Raw genomic sequence first — 13,120 nt, 5'->3', positions numbered from 1 at the left:
CTCAGTAAATAAACACACACATTAAAACAAGGATGGGCAAAGCTGCCCCCCAGAATTCTACAAAACAATCCAATCCCTGAATTTTGGAGATAGAAATTCAGCAGGCAACATACAAAAATCTACTGACAAACCTCAGTGTTACCAGCAATCTCCTTTTGCGTTCTATATAGGGCAAACAGGACAACCTCCGCACAATAGAAAAAATGCTTGCAAATCTGGCAATACTAAGAGACATTTTAGCCTCCTAGAACACACTGTAAGTGACCTTAAGGTGAGAAATGACAATCACAGGAAGCCCAAAAAGCAATGAAAATGTGTAAAAAGTTATTTTTGAGTTAACAGCTTAAGATTACATGTAAAATGAACATGCATATATTAAAAAGAATCATCAGACATAAAATTGGATTGTTTCTTGCAGTTGGCAGCTGTAGATCCCCCTGGTTTGATTTTTTCAAATTGTATCTTATTCGCCTTAACGTATTATAATAAATAATGTCTATTAAGTCACCCCACTTGAATGGAATCAAACGTTTAGGAAAGACTAAGACGCGGGTGGCACTGTGGTCTAAACCACAGAGCCTAGGGCTTGCCGATCAGAAGGCCGGCGGTTCGAATCCCCATGACGGGGTGAGCTCCTGTTGCTCGGTCCTTGCTCCTGCCAACCTAGCAGTTTGAAAGCACATCAAAGTCCAAGTAGATAAATAGGTACCGCTCCGGCGGGAAGGTAAATGGTGTTTCCATGCACTGCTCTGGTTCACCAGAAGTGGCTTAGTCATGCTGGCCACATGACCCAGAAGCTGTCTGCGGACAAATGCCGGCTCCCTCGGCCAGTAAAGCGAGGTGAGCGTCGCAACCCCAGAGTCGTCCGCAACTGGACCTAACGGTCAGGGGTCCCTTTACCTTTAAGATACCATTATAAATTAAATACTTGGGATAGTTGCTGCCAAAGACTGCAGTGTAACCCCCCCGCCTTTTTTTTGGAAATTCCTATTATGCAGCTCTTGAGAGGGCAATATTTTTGATGAAGCGGGCTTTAGTCCCTGAAACCTCTTGCCATAATAAATGTGTTGAATTGCTAAGGTGCTGCAAAAATCTTTGATGGTTTTGCTGCAAGAGGCGAATATGGCTATCCCTCCTGAAATAAAAATCCTCTGCTTTTGAAATGCTCACACCAGATATATATGCACCTGTCAGGGAACTGCCATCGGAGCCAGAGGTGGAGGGAAGGCTCCAGAGGGATGCCGGAGAGGGTCCCAGTAGGGAGAGAGGCAGCCCATCTGCTGGGGAAGGAAATCAGCGTAGCACCAGTGGAGAAGGGGGGCAGATGGGGGAATCGGCGAGGGGGCTCCAGGACTCCTCGCCGGAGACCAGCGGGGAGAGCACGGGTCCTCCGCTGCCCACACCCTCCCTGCGCAGAAGACTTCCGCGCAGGGAGAGTAGGAGGAGACTAGGCGTCAAAGAACTTCTTTGCTGGAAGAAGTTCAAGAAACGCCCACTGACGGATTCTGCCAGCGATTGAGACAGCCACGGGTGAGAGGCTGTCCAGACAGAAAGGGTTCACCCAGGTAACCTAGCCAGGAGTGGCGACAGCTTACGCACGAGCAACCCCTAGAACCTTCACAGCACCAAATGTTGCTGACGGCTAGCTTTAATCCACAATGCTATCCAATATGCAACACATGCCTGTGAATTCAACGAAACTTTTAACACTGCTTTCTGAACTAGGTGATAAGCTTGCACAAACCATAATTATTACAGTATGACTTTCCAGCCGGAATATGCACTGTTCAGAAGGCTAGCACAGGAAGGTTTTCTATGTGCTAGCAAATTCCATTTGTTTGACCATACAGGACGGTGGGAAGGCAGTAGCCTTTGGCTCTGTGGTGTTCAGGAAGCCTGTACCTCTTGACCCAAAGGCTACAAGATATTAATTAACAATGGCCAGGCAGCTGGGACATTAATTGCTGCAAGCAGATTAATTTTAGCCTGCCAACCTTTCCCCAGAGCTGCTACAGAGATCTCTGCACACTTTCAGCAAAGGGCTCAGGGATTCTAATCATCAAAGGACGTCACTATGGCACAGCTCCGGCCCATGTAATTACAGCAAAAACAGGTCAATCTTTGGGATTAAAGCCTTTTGAAAATGTGTTTAATGGTTATCCAGGAGAAGAGGAAGAGGCTAGGGGAGGGAGAGAGTTAAGCACTCTCTCTCACACACATACACACTGAATTGCAAGTGAAATCCAGGCACCTTGTGGCAATTGTCTCACCTGCCTAGGTATTTCAGACACAGCTGCAAGAGATTGGTAATGCAGAAGACACAAGTCCCCTCAGGCAGCACTATACTTGACGATTTCAAGCCTAAATTATCTTCTGAAGAACTCTGTGCGTGTCATATACACACTGCTCTGGCTGAGGAGTGGCAGTCAGTTTTGCAGGTGCATCAGATGAACCACCTGATGTTTATGCACCGGGGGCCTCCTGACAAAAGATGGACCAAGTGGCAGCTCCTCTCGCTGAGAAAGCTACTCCTGCAATCCTGTAACAATACTAGCATCTAAAACTTCCCCACTTCTTATTCCAGACTTCTGTCACTAGGCAACTGAACTAACCTTGCTGGTTTTCCTGGGGAACGTGTGGCTGACCTAAACAAGCTTTTAGAATTGGTAAACATCTTGCTTCCTTTTTCACCTAATTACACTTACATTCTTGCTCTTCTAGCAAAGAGCTCCGCAAAGGCTATATATGTTTCCAGGTAGCCTTCCAAACAGGTAGTTTTATAGGACCAGAGCTACTTAGAACCTACCTTTTAACTGCATAGCATTTCTTCAGATCATTGCTTCTGGACCCTGGCTCCACAGACATTTGAAGTGGAGCTCGCTGCAGACTGAACACAAACCTCTTAACCTGACTCTTTCATAAACTTTTCTGAAAAGCTCAGTGACATACAAACCATTAAATCCTGCCAGCTACTTCTTCCCCCAACACTTCACTAGAAATTCTTTAAATCTGCATCATGTAGCCTTCCTACACTCCAGCTGCCCCACTGAGCCTTAGTTCTGCAAATCTCAAAAAATTTGATTTTCCTTCTCTGCTCAACCTCCTCTTTTCTGTGCTGTTATTTCAAGAGAACTACAAATTAGTGGATACTATAGATAGTTGATGAGGGACCCTGTGTGAGAGGCAGGGAAGGGAATATCTCCTGGGGTAGGAGGATGGGAGAAAAAAGGGAAGCTCCTAGTTGAGGTTCACCTATCTCTGTGTGGGACAAGTTAAGATTTACCTGTGAAAGAGGACTTTGTATTCTTTTCCTTGTTTTTGTTGAGTTTGTTTATTATTGCAACGTATTATGAAAAGTCTTAATAAAATCTTATTAAATAAACCATGTGTGCTATGATGCCATGGTGCTATGGCTCCCCGCTGCTACATATTGCCAGGAAGAAGGAAGGTGAGGGGGCAGGCAGAGTATGTTTCAATAGCAACTACAGTATTTTTCGCTCTATAAGTCACACTTTTCCCCTCCTAAAAAGTAAGGAGAAATGTGTGTGCGTCTTATGGAGCGAATGCAGGCTGTGCAGCTATTGCTGAAGCCAGGAGAGCAAGGGGGATCGGTGCTTCAGGGATAGCCGCCCGAAGCCTCTGGAGCGTAGCGGGAACACTCCTCCCGCTGCGCTCCTGAGGCTTCGGGCGGCTATCCCTGAAGCCAGGAGAGCAAGAAGGATCGGTGCGCACTGATCCCTCTTGCTCTCCTGGCTTCGCTTGAGGGGCACTGCGCAGCTTGCCCTTCAGCGCTCCTTCAGTGAAGCGGGAGGAGAAATGGAAGGGGCTCCGCTTCTCCGAAGGGGCAGTGCACAGAAAGGGAGAGCTGTGCAGTGCCTCTTCAACGAAGCGTGAGGAGAAGCGTGAGGAGAAACGGAACCCCCTCCCTTCCAGAGAGGGAGAGAATATTTTTTTTCTTGTTCTCCTCCTCTAAAACTAGGTGTGTCTTATGGTCGGGTGCATCTTATAGAGCGAAAAATATGGTAGTTTCATCCTCGAGTTTCCAGGGGAACACACGAGGAAAGAAGTGTGCAAGCTGTGAATAGGACAACAGGCTCCTTTATCTCCAGTCATCAATCACTGAGCTTAATTTTTTTCTCTTACCAGGACATTTGTGGTGTCTGAATAACTGAAAATGGGGAAATGGTTACACAAAACGCTTAACCAGCATTGCATATATTTAATAGCACTTTTAATACCCACCCAGGGCAGTGATGGATACTGCAGAGCCATTATGTCGCTCCCCGATCATCTGCCACTCCCCATCAAGCCTACGTGTCCACTCTGTGATGCGACACTCATAGTGGCCCTCGTCTGCCTTGAGGCTGTTAAAAATTTCGAGCGTGAAGGATCCAGGACGTATCTGCTCCATCTGGATCCCACCATAGCTGCTTCGCTCAGCGTAAGACGGGCCAGGGCGTAGGGTGCCATCCCGGTCAAGTTGCACAATGTCACTGCGCCGGTTCTGCTTGTCCACAAGTTGCCAGGTGACAGAGAGCCGGTTTTGAGGTCTAAATCCTGTGCGGATACTGCAGCCAAATCGCAGGCTCTCTCCTTCTAAAACACTGCTGGCATTGTTGGTCACCTCCACAGAAATATTGGTCTCTGCAGTTAAAGGAGAGTGTATGCAATTATAGTTAGGGTTGCCTGGGGCCCGTACATATATTCACTGGCCACTTTTCTGAACAAAACGGCTCCCTAGGGACTGCATGGAAAAATACAACATGTGATCTAGCAGTAAATGGATACACTCAGTAGCTGATTTCTATGAATGTGGCAGGTCTACAAAGTGCTACTGGTATTGGCAACGCTGGGATTATGTACCTGGAAATGTTCAGAGGCAGTCATGTGGACAAATGTGGAAGGTGATATAAACATCTGAACCACTTTTGTGTCTTCTACAGTTCTGCAATTGGAACAGAACAATGTATGAAAAGCAGCTATGGGGGCCAATTTTGATAGCTACCGCAGATTCTAAAGAATCTCTGCTTTCATTTCAGATTCAAACCATGAAACATAAACATTCATGGCTAAATAGAGATATGTCTGAAAACACAAGTTAAGTTGCCAGCCCAAGATGAATGTTAGCCAGTGCTAAAAATGGCTGAATTGTTGACCAGAACAGGCTGAACAGCACATCTACCATCAGTTCTTGAACAACTTCAGAATCTGCTACTGAATTCACAACTCATAGTGTTGTGATGGCTTACCTTTAAAACCCTATGCAGTTTGTGATCCAGCCTTAATTTATGTGGGGTGGAAATTTTTTCTGAAATAGAACATTTCCACTTCTACATTTTTATTTTTTCCCCCACTTCTATATTTTTCTGCAAATAATTTTCTAATTTTGCATAATATCAATTAGAAATGTAATGAATGTACAAAATGCAAGTTATACTGGCCAACTGGAATGGATTCAACACCAGTCAAACCTAAAATAAAACTTGTAATTAGCTTCCTTCAGCTAACTATCCTTGGAAACACATATATTTACATGAACAGCTCTTTAGGGATGCTAAATTTAGTATGCGAGATACTTTTCAGCATCTTTGTTTTTTGTTTCCCTGGGCTGCAAACATAAGCATAGTTAGCAGACAGTAAGCCCCAATGAGTCTTCATTCTGAATAAACATAAATAGGATTGTGCTGTTAAAATATACATAACATAGGGAAAATATAAGCTATTGCGGTCATGCCTTACACATTTGCAAATATTCCAATAAAAATAATTTCCAAGAAAAGGTTGGGGTTTGTTGTAATACGACATTTACAGCACGAGGAGTACACATTATTGATTTCCCCCTTTATCAAAGGGAAATATTGTATTTCTGCTGGCACTGCTTATTTGCATAATGTTAATGAATTTATTATGTGTTGAGCCTTTTGGGGAAAGTGGCATGGATAACTAACCAGCCAAATGAGCCTGAACTTCCTATGCTCATTATGTTCAACAACAGCCAAGGAGGTCAGCCCCATGAGTTGCTTTATCTCATAACCATGCCTGAGGCCCAGTAACTCCTACAAATGCACACACACAACAGAAACAACCAACAGCTCTGCTTACTGAGGGGCAGGACGGTGATGGGTGTGTTCTTTGGTCGTTTGCTCTCCCCATCAATAAATTCACCAGTCGAAGTCTTCAAGCGCTCCGTCACTCGACAGTTGTACTTGCCGCTGTCCTCCAGGCGGAGTCGGTAAATTTTTAAGATGTAGATGCTGTCACTTTCTTTTGCCACTTTCAGCTGTCCCAGAGCTTCTCGTTGGGCAAACTCATTGTTAAGGACCGGCACGGCATTTGCCCCAAAACTAGCAATCAGGGAACTGTTGAAGGCCCATGAGATGGAAAAGTATCTCTTGGCAACGTTCTGTACCTCCAGAATGCACCTGAACTCCACTGGTTCCCCCACGGTGTAAGTCCTCTTCTCTGTCTCTAGCCGGACGTTGATATCCATATCTACAAAGGAATAGAACACACACACACAAGCAAGCACACACACACATTCCCAATGAAACTGTGTCACAGCACTGAACACACAGAAAAAACCAACGAGAACTTGGAAACGAAGACAGTTCATACTCCACCTACCCACCCTGATTTTATCCACCTCTTTAAATGCTATTCTTCTAACTGTGTCATCTGTATAATGCTCAAGGCGGCACAGGTTAAAAACAATGCTTAGTAGAAGTTAATTTGGCACGATTGCCTATTAAATATATACCAATTTTCTGCAAAGAAAGAAAAGGCAGGAATAGATCTGATCTTTCTTTCCTAGTATCTTACTAGCTGCTGTTTTGAGAGATTATTCCAAACTCTAGGTACACTGTATGTTACAAGCACATGGCGTTCTCCAAAGAATCATTGGAAGCCTCTCAAAGGGCTACAATTTACAGCACCCTTAACAAACTACAGTTCCTAGGATTATTTGGGGGAAACCATATGCCTTAAATGTATGGTTTTGATGTGCCTCAGTTTACATATTTTGATTCAAAGGTTGAACTGTGTACCAACTTAGCAACAGACCTTTTACGGGTTGTGCACTTTATCAAGAGGTCTTGGTTTGTAAAATGTCAAATAAGATTTCACCCGCTGAAAGTATCAAGGTACAGGAAATAAGTTTTATTTATAAATCAGGAAAACCTACCAGAACTAGAGCGAGTACTGACTGAAAGGCCAAAAGAACACCACCATGAGCACAACAAAGGACAACAACGACAACGACAACAGGTAAAACACTGCTTAGTAAGACCCTGAGAATAATTATCTCATCTAGATTTTGCATTAAGGAAAACAGGGTATTAAATATAGATATTTAATATAGATAAATATAGATCTATATTCAATATAGATAAATATTATTTGATCATTAATTAATGCTTCATTTACTGGAAATTTCCTTTCTTAATACCTATGCGCAAAAGCCATGACCTGCTGTAGTGGCTGAGGATTGCTCGTGGTCCAATATATGCAATGCATCACTTCCAAACATTACCTGCTTTTAATCGCACAATAATGACTGTGGACTGTACTAAACACTTTAAAGCAGTATTTCTCAACCTGCTACCCTCCAGATGTTTTAGACTCCAACTCCAATCAGTCTCAGTCAAGTTGGCCAATGCACAGGGATGATGGGAACTGTAGTCCAAATCAGCTGGAGGGGACTAGGTTGGTGAAGGCTGTTAAAGCAAAAAGGTACACTTTACAATTGTTGGAAATCTTGGTTCTGACTTTCAGGAAAATATTATTCCACCCATTCAAGAACACATTCATACTTGAAAGCTGAAGTCTTAATTACCTGGAAGAAAGTCACACTAAACCAAATGGGGCTGACTCTTGAGTGAACAAGTATAAGGCTATACTGAAAGGCAGAGTTGTACACTGCCAAACCACTTATTTTCACTATGCTTTCCCCCAAGATCCAAATTTGCTTTGGATTTGAATTTGCCTGCGAAAACTCCAGGTGATTATTTTAATGCCAACATACCTTTATTTTGCAATGATACAATCAGCGTATGTCTGCTCTAAAATACATGTGGGCTGTTCAACAGTTTCCTTTTCCTTGTCATCTTTTCAAAAGCACTTTCAAAAGCAGACTTTAATACATTTTCAGAGTTACTAACATCTGAAATATCTAGGTCATGTCCGGCCAGTGTATCGTTAATTGAGCAGGCCCTTTTGATACATCGAAAATGTAGCGCCACGTCTTCCATACTGACAGCAACACTCCTTCCTTCCAACCAGAGGGAGGTACAACAATAACATGCAAGTAGAATGTCTCATTCCAAAATCCTTTTCAAAAGCAGTATCAGAAAGGAGCCTGAGTTCTGAGTTAATGGGAAGAGACTAACAGGCCAGATACAGAGAGAATGAAAAGGTAAATGAAATAAGATAAATTAAAGAAAGGAAGAAAAATGAGACCAAGGAAAGGGAGAAGAAAGCAAATCTGTAGGGACTGGGAGTGCAAAAACAGTACTTCTGATCTAAGAAATAAGAGATATAACATCACCATGCTGAAATATCACTTAGTGTGTGTTAGTTACTCCTCCAGTGCCTTTTAACTAGTGTGATGTACCCACAACCCTGGTGGCTAAATATGGATGTTAGTAACTCAAGGAAAATATGCTTAGGGTCATGCTATTGTATATGAGAAATTATGATTAGAGGACCAACAGCAGGTGAGATGGCTCTTATCCCACTGTTTCTCTTCTCTTTCACTAATAAAAACAGACTGACTCCTCATACAGCTCCTCAAATATCTTTGTTTGAAAGGAGGGAGAGAAAAGTCATGTGAAGGTATTGTCCAATAAAAGTGATTGTGTAAACTCACCCCAGATGGCCTAACTTTGCAAACTCAAACCAACTAGGGCTCAGAAAATGGTAAACGGAGAGAAAGAGAGATTTTGGTGTGCCAAAGCTTTATCTTACTCATGCACCACCAGTTTAAAAATAAAAATGAATGATTATGGCTTCAGGGCTCCACTCACATTTCCTGGAGAAATTATTCAGCCAATAATCAAATGCTCTCAGTATCTGTTGGCAGAAAATGACGTCTAGGAATTTAAGTTATTTGCTAGGCAGTCCCATCCTATCAAACATTTCCTTGTAAATGAGTCTTTCCCAGAAAATTGCACCCACTAGCTTCACTGTCATGGACTGGCTGGATGCAGAGCAGTGGTAGGACGCACCAGCCGGAGAACCCTCTAGGGAAACCCCAGGGGAAGAAGGCTCAGAGCCAAGGGATTGGTGGTGGGATGAAGATGAGTGGTCAGAGGGAGAAGACTGGTGATCAGAGGGAGATGGAGCAAACTGGGAGGAGGAGATGTCAGAAGCAGAAGGCAAAGTTTAGTGAACAGGAAGAGGCTGAGGAAGAGCATAGTTTAGACTCTGAGGCAGAAGTGGGGGCTGGAGAGGAGTGGAGCCAGGAGAGGCAAAATGCTGAAGAAGCCAGGGAGTCTCCTACTACGCACACCTCCCCTCTCCCCTGCCCTCCTAGAATATGAAATGAGCAAAGCAGAGGGTGGTTGTGTGCAGACACGGCCTGAAACTGTGTTGGAAAGACCCTAGAGAAGAGAAGTCCTATTGGGCTCCTGGGAAGGTGGAGACCTTCAGTCCTCACAACTCCTTCATTGGGGCAAGACCTCCTAGAAAGAGTTGCTGAGACCACTAGGCTGGAACTGTGGTTTGCTTCCTTGAATAAAGAATTAACTTCACTGGCCTTGGGTGAATATTGCTTTTGTTGCTGACCTACGCCGGACTCCAGCCCCAACATCCATTCAAACATTAATGCTGAGCCATGGTTTAGTGTAGCTTTCCCTAAACTTGGATCCTCAGCTGTTTTGGACTAGAACTCCCATCATCCCTGACCACCAGCCCATGCTTGCTGGGGATGATGGGGGTTGCAATAACTCTGAAGCCAAGACCAGGAGAGGCAGGTTTAGTGATACATGGATGGGCCTCCCTCCAAGGTAGAGTGAAGGACTAGGCTGCTGCATCCCCACCTCGATTTTCCTCCTCCAGCACAGCCAGGAAGACAACTGTAGAGTTAAATTTCAATTTCAAAAAACCAAGGATCTTGGTTTAAAACCAACAGATCCATTTCACAATAAGCCAACTTCAAACCACTGAGTTATGAAACTGTGTAGTTTAGCAGTAAATTGTTTTCTTATAAACCACAAAACCTAGCACATAGGTAATGCTAAACCAAAACTTTTTGAAATTTAAATTCTCAGCAGAAATCCCTCTTCCAATTGCAAAGAAGGTGATGGTGTAGGAGCCGGATGCCTCACTCATCCACATAGTACTGGACCAGAACTCAATATTGCATGTGAACTGGACTACTCTAAGACATAATGATTAGAGCACCTTCTCCTCTCCTTCCACTTCCCTCCTTCCCAACACTGCCGCAAAAACACAAAGAATATTACAGTCTATGAGAGAGGTAACAAAAAAGAAGCTTGACACACTAACCAGTTCCTTCCACATAGACCATGGTGCCTTCCGAGCGCTTGCGGGTCATTGTGTACCAAGTGCCATCAGGGTCCTGAATCCACTCTGCTGCCTCGCAGTAAAACTCGCCTTCATCAGAAGACTGCAGGTTGTAGATTGTAAGCTTGGACTGAGTCTCGCCTACTTTATCCAGGCGGATATCTCCACTGGCGTGCCGCTGGGTGTAATCACTTCCCGCACGCAATACGAAATCCCGGCTGAGGGAGATCACCTCCACGGCAGGCTCATCTGCTTTCCGTCGATACCAGGCGATAGAAATATGGCTGTGCTGCACGGTACTCTTGGATACCTCACACTTTAGCTCCAGAGAATCATGTTGCACTTTGTTTAGGGTCTGGGCTTCTGAGGTCACTCTCAGGGAGTCAGGAATAACTGCAGTAGAGAGACAGAGAAAGGACAAAAGTTAACATCTGGTGCTTAATGGGTCTTATATAGAGGATTATGCGCAGCAAATAAAAGTTAAGACTTTACAAAGCAATATGAAGATATTTTCACATTTAGATCTCTAAAGGGAAAGCCCTCAGTGGGACTGTAGCTCAAATAGGAGAGTCTGTTATCACCTCAGATCGGGGAGGTGGAATCCATGATCATTCAGATGTTGTGGGATTCCAACTCCCATCACTTCCAGCCACGGACGATGGTAACTGCAGCCAAACAACAACTGAACAGTGATAGGCTCCCCATCCCTGGGGAAGTCCTGGGATCGATAGCCAACAACTCCAATTACAGGCATCTGTGGCAGGGACAGGAAAGGGTCTCCTTGTAGGTTTTCCATGGACATCTTGTTGGCTACTGTGAGAACAGAATACAGGCCTAGATGGGTCTTTGACTTGATCCAGGAGGCTCTTATATTCTCTTCCTCAGGCGTTGGCATTATTGGATATGATGGACAGCTTGTCTGAGACAATCTTATATCAAGCCACATTTAATCCTCAAGTCTGCTACTCCAAAGCTGTTAGCAAATACAGAGCACTGGCTGCATATCTCCACTGGCAAATGATTGAATATACTAAACCAGTGTGTGCGCACAGCACCTCATTGCTACTGCAGAACTTAAGAGAGCCCACTTACTCTTAGAGATTTATTTTATGATTTTATGAAACTTAACTGTAATCTTTAAAATTCCAATTATGTTCTCAAACCTTCAAATGGAACTCTTTCCAGAATTTTCTTTTTAACATTTATACTACCTTAGCTAGGTTTTCTTTCTTTCATCTTTCTCCAATAAAGCCATGAGATCAAATCTCTCTCCTTTTTGCTTATGTCCTTTCATTATTTAACAATGCCTTGAGCAGAATTAAGATGCTGCGCTCATAGAAGACCTATCTACTGCAAAGAGAGAAAATTACAAAATCAAGTATATATTCCTGCAATTTATGGGATTGGCTGTAGAAGATATGCAAGCACCCTCCAGATGTGCTGTCTTGCATGCAGGGATTTTGAGGCCATCACTATTTTCTTGTTGATATGACATCAGCAAACATTCCTCTTGTTGGAAGACCTGAGTGGCAACTGAGGATTACACTTCATGCATCTGATGAAGTAAACTGTGGTCACAGAAAGCTTAGGCCATGGGGATACTTTTACACATTCAAAATCCACCTTGAGTCAGTGGAACATTATAGAGAATTTTTTAATTTTGCAATTGAACAGCAAACACTAGCAATATGCTGTCTTGGGACTAATTCTGGTGTGCAAAAATATATTCATATTTTAAAACAGAATATAATGCATTTGGTTTTCTTTTCTCCCTACACTTCGCAGGATGTGTCATGTGCACCCATTTCCCCTATCCGGATTATTAATAAATTCATCAGGCTGCAACTCAATATTTTACCCATGATTCTCACATAATATTTAAAGCCAACTATGAATAATTTCAAAAGCAGATTAGATCTCTTCTGCCCTGCAGCCATGACACTCGCTTCGAACTTAAAGAAAATAAATAAATCAATTAAGTCAGATGCAAAATCTGTACAGCAGCATATGGCATTACTTCACTGATCTCTCGACTGATACATTAAACGGACAGTAAAACTGAACAATATGTGGCTTTCCACAACTCAAGAGACATTTCCATCCTGGAATACAGAACTGCTTTGGACACAACCCTTTGCTTTGCCTTTGTGAAGATAAGCTATATGCAGAAACTTTCTACTGGAACTTGTGAATGGGTTCCTAGATTCCTGGTGAGTCGTAAACTGCACAGAATCCAAGTACAGTCATACCTCGGGTTGCGAAGGTGATTTGTGCGAGAGGCACGTTCGCAACCCACAACGCTGCGTCTGCACACGTGCATGACGCGATTTCGTGCTTCTGCGCATGACGTCATGTTATGCGCATGTGCATGCACCGAAACCCAGAAGTAACCTATTCCAGTACTTCCGGGTTCGGCACAGTCCGCAACCTGAAAACGCGCAACCCACAGCGTTCGTAACCCGAGGTATGACTGTATTGTTACGTCTAACAACAAACTCTGATTCTAAGTACCAAGAAGTTTGGATAAAATAAGTAAACAAACAGGATTCCACTAAAAATGGAGCTACCAAGACAGAGGTATTGGAATGCCCTGGGGAAC

The 13,120-nt window shown here is 43.6% G+C and overlaps 1 protein-coding gene across 3 annotated transcripts in view; it reads right to left on the bottom strand.

Annotated features, from left to right (window-relative positions):
* Positions 1-13,120, bottom strand: part of IGSF3 (immunoglobulin superfamily member 3) — a 116,654-nt gene that overhangs the window by 35,761 nt on the left and 67,773 nt on the right. The window contains exons 4-7 of one of the 3 annotated variants that reach the window (XM_053386431.1): positions 10,504-10,914; positions 7,181-7,201; positions 6,103-6,492; positions 4,243-4,644 (exon numbers count right to left, since the gene is read on the bottom strand). In XM_053386431.1, the coding sequence (XP_053242406.1) occupies positions 4,243-4,644; positions 6,103-6,492; positions 7,181-7,201; positions 10,504-10,914 (1,224 nt within the window). The remainder of the gene's footprint in view (positions 1-4,242; positions 4,645-6,102; positions 6,493-7,180; positions 7,202-10,503; positions 10,915-13,120) is intronic. The other 2 variants (XM_053386433.1, XM_053386432.1) reach the window with 2 other exon arrangements.

Source organism: Podarcis raffonei, chromosome 4 (genome assembly GCF_027172205.1).
Source record: "Podarcis raffonei isolate rPodRaf1 chromosome 4, rPodRaf1.pri, whole genome shotgun sequence".
Lineage (NCBI taxonomy): Eukaryota > Metazoa > Chordata > Lepidosauria > Squamata > Lacertidae > Podarcis > Podarcis raffonei.
The sequence above is the reverse complement of the archived record's forward strand: the minus strand, read 5'-3'. Positions and strand labels throughout refer to the sequence as shown.